The sequence below is a fragment of the Apaloderma vittatum genome, unplaced genomic scaffold, assembly GCF_000703405.1.
Source record: "Apaloderma vittatum isolate BGI_N311 unplaced genomic scaffold, ASM70340v1 scaffold23689, whole genome shotgun sequence".
Classification (NCBI taxonomy): domain Eukaryota; kingdom Metazoa; phylum Chordata; class Aves; order Trogoniformes; family Trogonidae; genus Apaloderma; species Apaloderma vittatum.
In genome coordinates, this window is record NW_009737321.1 from 1 (window position 1) to 11,995 (window position 11,995).

Consider the following 11,995-nt stretch of genomic DNA (forward strand, 5'->3'; position numbering starts at 1 on the left):
GGAGAAAGGGGCCTGCACCTCGTGTGCCCCTGGGCCCACGGTGAGGGCCGGCAAGGACGAGAGGGCCGCAGGTCACCCTGGCCCCAGCATCTGCCTTGGGGAAGCCAAGGGCGCGACACAGTGGAGAGGTGACGCGGGAGGTAACTGCTTGTCCTGGTTTGAACTAAGGGGAGCCAGTTCAGTTCAGCGATTTTATTTTTCACCTCAGGCTTTTCTAAGAGGCTGCACTTCTTTCAGGAGATGGTTTAGTGTTAGGGTGGTGTAGGGCTGTAGGTTGGACTTGATGATCTTAAGGTCTTTTCCAACGGTTTTGATTCTATAAGTTAACAACGTGTTTCTGCAGACAGTATCTGCTAGTAGAAGTGGTAACACCTGATGTTTATAGTTCTAGCAAGCACTGGCATGAAAAACTCTTGCTTGTATTTGCTCTTAGAGCGACCAAGGTCACAGCTAAATCCTGCGTGGTGCTGGGAAATAAAAGGGGTCGCGTGGAATTTAAAAAGTCACACCTCTGGAGAGGAACAGGTGACCCAAACATGACCCCCAAGAGTATTCCATTCCCCGTACCTCATACTCGGTACATAAATTGAAGGATCACAGGGGTTACGTCCTTTTCAGTGGCCGGCATCCAGGGAGGGCTCCGTCCATTGTTCTGCTCTTGATCCCAACCTGTGAGTTACTATTGTACCTGATTGTACAGGTCCTCTCTGCTGCTGAGCCCGGGGCTTCCCCAGTGCCTGCCTGCTCTGCAGCATCTGTGGGCATTGCTATCAGGGGAGTTGGATTTGATACCAGTTTTGTGTGTGTTTGTATGTATATATATGTTTGTGTATATTCCATTATTTTATTTCCTTATTTTTCTTATATTTTAATTAGTACTCTTACTGTTTTATTAAAGCTGGTTTAGTTTTCTTTTCCACTCCATAAGTCTCTCTGCTTTATTCCCTTTCCCCTCCCTTTTGGAGAGGGGTTATTACAGAGCATCTGTCAAGTCGTTTAGTGACCGGCCCAGCCGTAATGCCTGACATGCGTGTTATTATCTTAAGCTCTGTTAAAAGGTTGGATGTGTTGCACCAATTCTTGTAGCGTTTCCAACAGCTGTAATTTGCATTTATTGCACCTCATTTGGAACCCTAAGTTGGAAGCCAGGTTGCATGAGAAGTGTGAATGAAGTGTTTAACACCATGGGGTTTTGAAATTGTTTTGTAAATATGATTTTCAAAAATTTCTACACTGCTTCAAGCAAGAAAAAAATTTCGTTTAAACATAGAAGTGGGAAGGCTTACTAATGACTGGGTAGGTAAATTTTGTGAGGGTGTACAATGTTTTATATCATCAGGTATTCAGTTTACATTCTCAAATAATTACAATTTTAAAGGTACAATTCTCTAACCGTAGGGTCACTGAGTTGCTGCTGTTGCCTGTGCCTCTGCTGCTAGAATTAATCTGAGAGCTCTTACAGCCGGTGTCCCTGGGAAACAGCAGAGCTCTTCAGTTTGTAGGCCTAGGAATAGGGAGGAGTAACTAGTAAGTAGAAAGTTTTATTGGGAAAAGCGAATTTGAGAGCTGAAGCATCACCCAGAATTCAGTTCCTTGGTGTACTGCCAAGTCCCTGTCTGACTTAGGCAATGCATGGGGAACACTTGTAAGGCAGGAAAGAGACATCAAGCTGGGTGGGTCGCACCATCTCAGACGTGTGTGTGCATGTCTTCATGTGTTTTCAGAAATCATTATGGGAAACAATGTATGATAGTCATTTACATTTTAAGAGATTAATTTTTTCCTCCCAAAACAGCACAGATCTACTTGGATAAAAAATGAAAATATTTTTATTAGGCAATTACTTTTTTAAATTGCACTGTCACTTCACATTAATCAGTGGTTCATTAACAAATCAAAGTATTGATTGAAGCCAAGTAAAAAGGCAACAAATTTGCGTAGACATGTAGACAAGCTCTGGTGTATTTCCTAATGTGTATAAATCAATGTGACAGACTATCATAGCACATTTAATGCTGTTTCTTAGAGTAACTACATTGGAAACCTTAAGAAGGGCAAGGCTGTGCTCTATACTGGTCTCGCTAATTAACTCTAAAACTAGTGCAAAGGTTAGAAAGTAGCAGAAAGCCAGTGTCTCCCCTCTTGAGTTTAAACTAAGGTCCTCTGTAATTCAAGTATAATGTCCAATATTGCTGCCTTTTTTTTGAAGTTAACTGTCAAGTAATTTTGAGAATTCAGACGTCTCTGATCACGTAGGGTTGAAGCTAGTCTGTACTGCAGCCAGCTTCTAGCGTGCCTTCCACCGCTGTTGCCACCTGCATCTGCAAAATGTCACTACTGTCAGCACAGTGTGTTATCATCAATCCTTAGTTTAATTGAGATTCTCAGTTCACTGGGGCATGGGAACTGAATTAAGACAAGCCTCACCGCTAAGCATTATCCACAGCAGCACAGTTTATTTTTATAATTTATACCAGTTTTAAAAGCATACAGCTATCAGCAACATACAGCTTTTCCTACATAGCTCTTTGGTTTATAGCACTTAGTCTCATCTGACATTCAAGTTCCTCTTCAGAAGTGCAGAAAGAGTTCGTGGCAGTTGCATGCATCCATGTGCTCTACCGGTAAGAATGAAAAAAAGGAGCAAATACTCAAGTGTTTGTCCCCCGGGACCAAATTTGAATGCTTAATCATCTCTTAAGCACCATCCCCTTTCAACCTGACAAATTTTGACAAATGGCAAACACCGCAAAACATCAAGTATTTACAAGCAGGGTAAAAATTAAACGGTGCTAATAAGGGGCTGCCCAAGAGAGCCAGGTCCGGACTCCAGCCCTACAAGCTTGAACACAGGAGGCGGATGTTGCACTAAGAGAGGGCTGGTAGATGTTGTTGCAAGAATGTAGATGTTCGTAGCTGCCTATGGTTTCAGGTCAGCCAAGAGGCAACTTAATTTACGATGGGCCTTGCATCTGAAGTTTTCAGATGTGAATAGTGACTCTGCTCTCACATTCCAGAATAAGAGAACTTAAAGGGACTTAAATTTCAGAATGTTTTGGAAATTGGGCCCTTTTGAGGGGTCTGGTCTACACCTGAGAGCTAACGCTTCCAAAATGAAGCCCCATTGTCCTTGTGCCCTTCAGGTTTATAGTTGTTGACATCAATAGCAAAAAATACCAAAACATTTTAAATGCTAATAGTAGCAGGACATTGAATTGAGGCAACACATCAACCTTCACGAAGACTGAGCTGTAGAAATATTGAAGGAATTGAGATTATTCCTTTCTCAGCTGGAAATACATAAAAATTCCAGCTACAGTAGTTTTTCATGACCTGTAACATAGAAATGGTTTGATCAGTTTTCTCTAAAACTTCATATAAACATTCTTTGCCTCAGTTAAATACAGGAATGTACAGCTTACACCAGTTTTCTAGGGTAAAAATATGTCATGGAGCTAAAAATAGATATTTATAAAAGTTAATTGCAATTTTGACTCCCTTTGACATTGAAACAAGTTAGTACAAGATTAACTCAAAACAACAGGCTTCTCAAATAGGAAGTTTTAAGGCACAAGTGAGTGTCATAACTTGAGAATATAACTATTGATTTCGCCTTGAGAGGGAAGTGGCTTCTATTACTAGATAGAAAAAGTCTATAGAGCTATTAGCAGTTGGACTTGAAGATCTTAAAGGTCTCTTCCAACCTATGCAATTCTATGTTTGTTTGAATAGTGCAAGACAAAAAATGGTCACACTGTGAAAAACATGTTGTGTATGGAAGTACCTTACCCGATTCAAGGTGAACAATTCTTGTGCTTTAACAAATGTGCACACCCGTTTCCACGCTGCTGCCCTGCACCACCTGGAGCCTTTAGTGTTCTGCAAAAGGCCGGCAGGATTAGGGTTGCAGGTAGAAACACCTAAGCACCACAGCCTTCAATAAATCACAGTGCTAGATTTCTTTGTCTGTAGATGTTACGCTACTTTTTGTGTCATTTTCTAAGTGTATGTGTGTGAGTGTATGTATGTTGTCTTTTGGCAACCGTGTGGAGGCTGTGAGGAGATACTCAGGTGAGGTGTTACGATCTACCCAAACCCAACCACAGGTCCATGTCGTTTTGAGTCTTGCCAGACTATGGAGCTGAAATTTGTTTTTTTTTAATTTTTGAATTATTTTCACTGTAATATCACAAATAACATTGAATCTGTTCACAGTTTAGATCGTAACAGCTCACCTGAGTATCTGCTCACAGCCTCCACACGGTTGCCAAAAGACAGCCTTGCATGCCTCGTACTTCAGTAAGACCAGGTTGGTATAAAACTGGGAATGGAACCTTGCATCTTACTGACCAAATTTCACCTATTAGAATCTGAAATCCTTTTCTCTCCCTCACACACAGTACTATAACTGTATTAATTAAAAATTTAACTCAAGAAATAGTAGCCTTTGGTGGAAGAGGCAATAGTCAGATTTGTTCAGCTTTTCTGGTTATTCTTCCAGTGTTTTTTCCTCAGCTTTGAGTTATTAGATATGTTTCCAACCACATTAAATATATTAAATTACTGCCATATAATTTAAGTCCCTGCTTAATTTGCAACTATTTGCTTTAAAAATGGCTTTAATGTTAAACAACAGAAAGCTCAAATACACTAGAGTGCTAGAGGATTTGTTGAGAACGCTTGAGAATGCTAGTTTTATATACAGTGTCTATTACAGGCCATAAAGTGCATTTATTTGCTTTCTAGAACATGATCCAAATCTGTGGAACAAATCTAGTTCCAGGGCTTTTGTACAGAGTCCCTAGGCTTGGGCATTTAAAGGAACCAAAAGAGGCAGAAGTGTAAAAGCCAGGAAGTTGCAAATCATCACAGTTAGGTGAGTTTACACCCTGTTCACTTACTAGAGGCAGTATGAAATGGCACAAAATCAGGAATAAACAAGACTGTATACCAGAAATATTTGAATTCTGTGCCCACTGTAGACATCAGAGGCTTTTAATGGTTCCCAAGTCCTGTTAACTGTATCCATGTGGTTCCTATCAGCACATTCAGATCAAAAAAACCATGTAACTGCCCGTTGAACAGAAAGGAAAACATACTCAGAAAGGGTGACCATCCTGTAGTAATTGTAGGCAAGCATCACATTCAGGATTAGAGTACAAGTGGCTTATTTATGTTCTAATTTTTTCTTCTAGGGCAATTTACACTCAAGTTTACAACTTGTTAATAACTGAATATTTGCTGGGCCTTGTTCCCAACCATTGTGTCTGTCCCCTCCTTTGGTTTGGACTGGATTGCTTGTGTTCTTGCTCACCTCTCATGTTTTCTTCTCTTTGGTTATTACTGGGAAAGTTTATTAAATGAAGCAAGTCATGCAGCATCCTTTGGAAATGCTTTGATTTTATGTTAGATTTAGTTCTTAGGTCAGTCAGAACAGATGAAAGCTCTCAGGTATTGACTCTTCTTCTCCATCTATGAAAATCTTGCCCTGGAATGTGTTAGCCACAAGAGGCAGCTGCCTCTCTGGGTTGTGACACCTGTCATTACAGACCTTTAATCTGCTAAATACTTCTACAGGATTAAGACCATAATCTTAAAGTAGCAGCGGAAACTGGCAAGGAGCAGCGACAGAACTTGTGTGTTAGTCATGTTAGCTCTGTGCTATTCAGAGGGGAATATTACAATCTGCAGGTCTTACCCTCTTTGGTTTGGGTGCAGTAAACTATAGCAAATCCATCCTAAGGAGGAAGAAATACATCCCCTTAGTCTAGTAGTATATTCAGTCAAGTAGTGGGATAAGAACTCAAACACCAAGAAGTACTATTCCTTTTAGAAAAGCAGACAGGTATAAACAGACTTGTCTTTTGGCTTGAAGCTGAACATTTTTCTCTCTGTTTCAGAGTAGCATATGAGTTAAAGTTTACCTTTAGTCACAAAAGTAGCAGTTACTCCAGCATTTTGCAGAATCAAGTCCCATGTACCTAATTTATCAGGCTACACTTTTACCCAGACAAGTCAGTTGTCTTCCATGTGCTTTAATTCATCCCATGAGAGATTTAAGAATTGAACACGCATGGGACTGCTCTTGCCACTTCACATGTTTATATTTAGTTGTTCAGGGACAGGATTTTTTTTTTATATATATAAGATGAAAAATAAAGAATTTAGGCGCCTAAACCAGCACTAATTTTCCTCTGTAAAATGTTTTTGAACATAAAGTTTACCTTGAGTTTCTGCTTACAAAAGTTACAAAAGCATCTTTTACAAAGCAGTAGGCTTAAGAAGGGAACAAGTGGTTGCTCATCTCCATAGCATGTCAGTGCTTGTGCTAAAAATAAAAAACCAGCAGTAGTCTCTTGTAGTATCTGATTAATTTCTCTCTCTTTTTACTTATACAGGGAAAAGTCAAAATGATGAAGGGCAACATAAAGTAACTAAATGCTTTGAGAAGTGGAACAGCAGTGGTGTTTCTTTGAGAACTTCTGGTGTTTGTGTTACTCTTAAGTTCTTTTTTGCACATTTGAAGGGATCCAAACCACTGATATGTGTGTTCACCCAGGTTTCAGAAGACTGGTAGAAGTTTAAACAAGTGCACTGAAAAAGTTTGTGTTTGTAAACATTTATTTTCTTGAACTGAAAAAGGCTTGCATCAGCACACATTGTACAGCCTTGCAAATTACACAAATTGAAAAAAGTTTGTTTCATTTATGTGCAATGAATCTTTAATGTCCAGTGAGCATCTGCAAATGATGAAAACTTAAACCATTAAAAAGGTTTCCAGCACTTATCAAACACAATTATCTTCACGTGAAAAGGAAAAGAAAGAGATCCATACTAGTGGGAACACAATTAAAGTGCAAATATTTTGTCACTTGTGAAGATACATTTTAGTTTCTTCACACTTTTGCTAAAAAGAAGAAATATTAAAATGTGATTTAGTGAACATTCTTTGTAACCTATTCATATTTCCCTTTAAATAATTATTATTAAATTTGTTGGACAAGGAGCAAATCCTTCAAGGGTACAACCTACTTGTAATTTCTTTTGACATTGCTTGAATGAATCTTAAAAGAAAAGGCCATCTAAGGAATTACTTTTGTTTGTTTTTTAAAAAAAGAAAGAAAAAAGAAAAACATAGGGACAAAGAACAGGTTAACTTGAAGATTTAAGGTAGTTTGCTAGAAAATAAGTGTAATTAATGGAAAATGGCTCTCTTTTCCCCCTCCACCAATCCTCAGGTTCCTGCCTTGGAATGGACAGCTGTGTGCTGGCTGTGAAAAGGGATTATAAAATACAAATCTGAATATGGATTTTTATGAACGTTCGCTGTACAATAGAACTTTGGATCTGATACAAGAATTCAAAAATATAAAACAAAACTACTATAAAAGTAGGGGGCATTTCAACAGCATTCCTTATAGAAAGCTGCCTGTCTCAAAGATAATTCCTTGCTATTGTCTGGGATTAACTCTGTTGGTTTTTTTCTTCATTTTGCTGGATCAGTGGGTTATTTATTCTTCGATGGCTAATGTCATATGACAAAACATACCAGGAGTCTCTACGAAGAGAACAGAAACCCCGTAACATCAAGCCAATCAAGGAGAGGAGGACATGGAAGTAGTAAAGGCCGAGTGTCCACTGATGTAACTGCTACTGAGAACTAGCCCTTTCCAGAACATGAAAGTCGTAGTGCTTCTTGCTTGTTCTCAGCCTGAACTTGTTCACTGAGGTACTACTTTGTTTCTTCAATGCATTCTGAGCAGCTGACATCGTCGGGAACGTAGCTAGAACCGTGTAAGTGGAAGCCAAGTCACTAGGTTTGGATGGCTCAGTGTTCCCGCTCGCGTCTCCGCTGCCACAGTAACGACGATGGTGCTGCTGCTGCGTTTGCAGACACTGCGAATCCCTTAGCCACCGAATCTTGGCACCAACTTTTAAAAGTTCTCCAAATAGTTTTTCAGCTTCCATACGAGTTATGCCTTCTGGCAGTTCAGTAATTTCTAGAACTTTTCCCACAACTGAAACAAGAAAAACATTGTGTCTAAATTGGTCATTGTACTTAACGATACAACAAACACAATGGAAAATGAGTTCTTTCATACTCGTATCTCCAGTTGGCTGATACCAAATACACAGGCACTCCATTTCTGCTATTCTAGAGAGCCTTTTGCTTTCGCATTTAGGAGTATTTACAGCTAGAAGCGTACAAATAAAAGCTGAAGAGGGCCCCCAGAGAGGGAAAAATTACAAAATAATTAACACCTAATTTTGCAAGCAGATTTGAGAACTAACTATGGCATCTCACTGGCTTGCCTGTTAACTCTTCACATATCATGGTGCTAAAAAACTAGTCTGTCTCCTCTCAAAAAGTCCTCTCCAGTACCTTGTTAGGAAGGGCAGATTTATCTGTAACCTTCTGCAGAGTTGATAGGAAGTAACACTTGCAACAAACATTCCTTCTAGTAAAGAAATTAAGATAGGTGTCAGGTTTTATTTGGGCGACATCTTTCCCAACTCCCAAGGAGCTAATCTGTAAATCTTCTAATACATCCCTCAAATCCATGTGCTTATTTATATTAGCAGGAAGAAAAGAAGCACAAACTAATTTGTGGTTTATGTTTGATTTCACATCTCATGCAAGTAAAAGGAAACAAGGCTATATGTATTTAATATAACAATATTTAATGTAACAATATAATAGAACTTATGTCCAGTAAACTAACAAACTTGCTTTTACTTTTAGTACTGTCCAGTCCTGATCTCTGCTCTCTTTTCCAGCCTTCAAAACTATTTCTCATTTAACATTCCTCTTTCCCATCTCTAAATCAAGTCTTCCTCTCCATCCTTACGTGTCCAGTGTTCACCATGTCTATTTCTGTCCAATTACTCTTCATTCAGGCCCTTTTCTCAGCTGTGCTTTTCTCATTACATTCCCAGCCCATCACCATAATTCATTTGTCTGGAGGACTGTGCCAATCAGCAATTCTATACCTGGTTCTCCTGCACCAAGATCTGCTGAAGCAGCCTTCTTCGCTGGTTTCTTTCCCCTGTTGCCATGTCTGTTTCCAGGTTGACACTGGGAAGATTGACATAAATGATGTACTTTAATGACAGTGCACCAGTATCTTAAAATTTCTAGGCTAGGTCAGTGAAAAACAGTGCAGTGGAATGTCTGGAAAATAATCTGTGCTACCATGGCACAGAAAGATTTTCATGTCCAATTTTAGCCTTGGAATTTAGCAATCCTGCAGTCAGGCACTTTCAGTCCTTGGCTTCAGAAGAAAGGGATGAAATGATGAAAAAAAACCCCAGTTGCCTTAAATCTTCTAGAAGATCATCCCCCCACCCCAGTTCATCACATCTTCTGGCTGATCTCAGGTAGAACCGAGCAAGGTAGAAGGAGGGGGTCTTTGTGCCTGTCCCAAAAATGTTTTAGCTTTGCTAACACTAATATTTTGGTTTTCTAGTAAGACACAAACCCATACTTTGTTTAGAAATACCTATATGTTTGGGGTTTTTAAACTGTTGTGGAAATAAAAGAAAAACTTTTCAGCAAATGTTCTCTCTGTGATTTTTGAAGCTGCTGGCAAATTGCTTAAAGAAAAAAAATAAATCCATAATCTACACTATGCCCAAAGCTAGCTATCAGGAAAATGAAAATTTTATTTTTACTACAACTGATGAGAACAATGGGAGTATCAACACAGGGTAGCACCATTACTGGAAAGCAAGCACCTTCCACTCAATTATTTTTCTACTTCAGCAACACATTGCCCTGTTCCTGGTGGTTATAATGCTAGTCCTGAATACTTTTTTCTACTTTTTCAATGTTGCCAGGAAATTGTTCTCTTTAATACCTGTTGGCTGGTTACTTGTCCACGTAACAAAGATGGTGGATTGTACTGCAGGGGTTGGCCAAGCAATGGGTATCTGGCATCTCCTTAAAGAGAAAGGTAATTAGAAGGGTTTTTCTGGTATATGAAAACTCCCTCCAAGTTCCTCTTATGACATATATCTTACCCAGAAATGAAAGCAGAATAACTATGCACAAAGTAGTGTGTTTGGCTAGACTAACAAAATAATATGTGGCACACTTAAATAAATCTTTGTCAGGCACGTATAGATCACAAGGTGAAAAGGTACAAGCTTCCTTGCATTTAAGGATTACACTGATAAACTCACTGAATTTTTATTTCCATTGCAGTCTTAAGTAAATCTGCTTGTTTTGAGATAAGCTAAATAAGGTTAAAGCTCCTCTCAGTGTACTAATATAATAATTTGTGGTTATAGCCTCGATTAAAGTGAGGTACATCTTGACATTCCTGTTTGCTCCAGGCATCCACAAAGTTTTTAGTAATCACAGAAGATTAAGAAAGTTGAGAGATACACTTTACAACAAGCAATCTTGAGTTTTTACAAAAGCATTTGAATACAAACTAGTGACATAAAGATTATGCAGCAGGTAAAACACAGACAAAAAAAAAGAAAAAAGATTTCTTTATCAGTAAGGAAGACCTACAGAATTTTCTGCAGGTTTTGCTTTAAAGTAATTTTTCCTGTAAAACTGAGGCATTAATTTTGAGTTTTGGAACTATACCAAGACGTCTTTCTCACTAACATAATTTGGTTTTTAAGCATTATTAACTATTGCATCTCAGTGAAAACTCCCTATTTTCCGTCTTTCTCTTAACATGGCAGCAAAGGACCAAAATTCTACAAGGAATTCTTTCTGTCTTAGGATGGCTACTATCCAAAATACTAATTGAAGTAGCAACAGTACTGGCTAGAGGCTCTAGGGCCATCACACTAGTTTTTCTAAAAAGGAATGAATTCTCACTTAGGGAGTAGTTTGATTCAGTGCATCATCAGCTCATTATGAATTTGGCAGAAAATTCATCTCAACTTCACATTTCTATATCCTTTCCCCCAAAGAATAACATGCCCACCTAATGTATTAAGGTTAGCTATCCCCACGTCATTTACTTTATCTTGGTAGCTCTAAAATGATCTCCTTTTTGACAGTGTATGTCTAGTTCTTGATTTATGGTTAAAACTTGAAACTACCTTATAGCAAACATTTTATTAGTGTTTTCAAGGCCGAATTGAGGAATTTCACATATGAGAAAGCCAGTGAGTTATACAAGCTCTCACAATAACAAGATCAAAAGCTTTTGAGAATGCAGGGGGTGATATCAGCACAGAGATAAGGTGAAATTTTACATGATGCTTAAGTGGATAATTTTACTGATCCTCACTAAAGTGAGCCACAGTTTGTCAGCCAATCCTCATATAACTTGTATTTTAAAACATTCAGAGAGAAAAAACATGCACACATTTTAGTTAACTAAAAATATACCTTGTCCAGGGACAAAAGGTCTAGAAAACTGGGACATGATAGAAAGAGGTGTTAATGTGGGACGGATGTTCTTCATATTTGATAGCTGAGCTGGTGCTGGTGATTGGGCCGGTGAGGTGACAGGGCTACCTAGTTGAGGACTATGCTGCAACTGGAATGAACAACAAGTTAGTGTTTTACGAATTACCTAATTGAACAAGCTGAACACCACCTACAGCATTCAAAACCTGAAGTAAAAATAGCTGTATTAACTACTATCAGAGCACATTTTTATTCCCCCAAGAGAACTTTTCAAAAAAAGTCACAATGATTTTTGAGTATTAATGGAAAACAAAAAAAAAACCTCGTACCTGTGCAGCACTGTCTAAAGTGCTAAGTTCTGTGGACTTCTGCCCCCTTTGATGATCACAGTAATATTTATTCTGTCTCCATTGTGGAGGTGAATGGTTTCGAGGCTGGGGGTTGTTAGGGATATTTAGCTGCATCATTACTACTCCTCCACCTGGTGGTGGTGCCACTGCTACGGAACAAGAAACCAGCAGGATAACATCAGTTCATTGTACATTTCAGTTTTCATTTTAGCAGAACAGATGTCAATTTAGGAAAAAAAGGAGGGGGGGGGGGGGGAGAACAAAAATA

General features: G+C 38.8%; 1 protein-coding gene across 1 annotated transcript in view; it reads right to left on the minus strand.

Moving 5' to 3' along the window:
* Window positions 1–6,603: 6,603 nt before the first annotated feature.
* The window catches only part of R3HDM1 (R3H domain containing 1), a 52,211-nt gene continuing 46,819 nt past the window's right edge, over window positions 6,604–11,995 (minus strand). Inside the window, 5 exon segments of the mRNA XM_009877295.1 lie at window positions 6,604–8,018; window positions 8,992–9,076; window positions 9,858–9,940; window positions 11,357–11,501; window positions 11,707–11,873. Coding sequence (XP_009875597.1) covers window positions 7,651–8,018; window positions 8,992–9,076; window positions 9,858–9,940; window positions 11,357–11,501; window positions 11,707–11,873 — 848 coding nt within the window. The 3' untranslated portion in view covers window positions 6,604–7,650.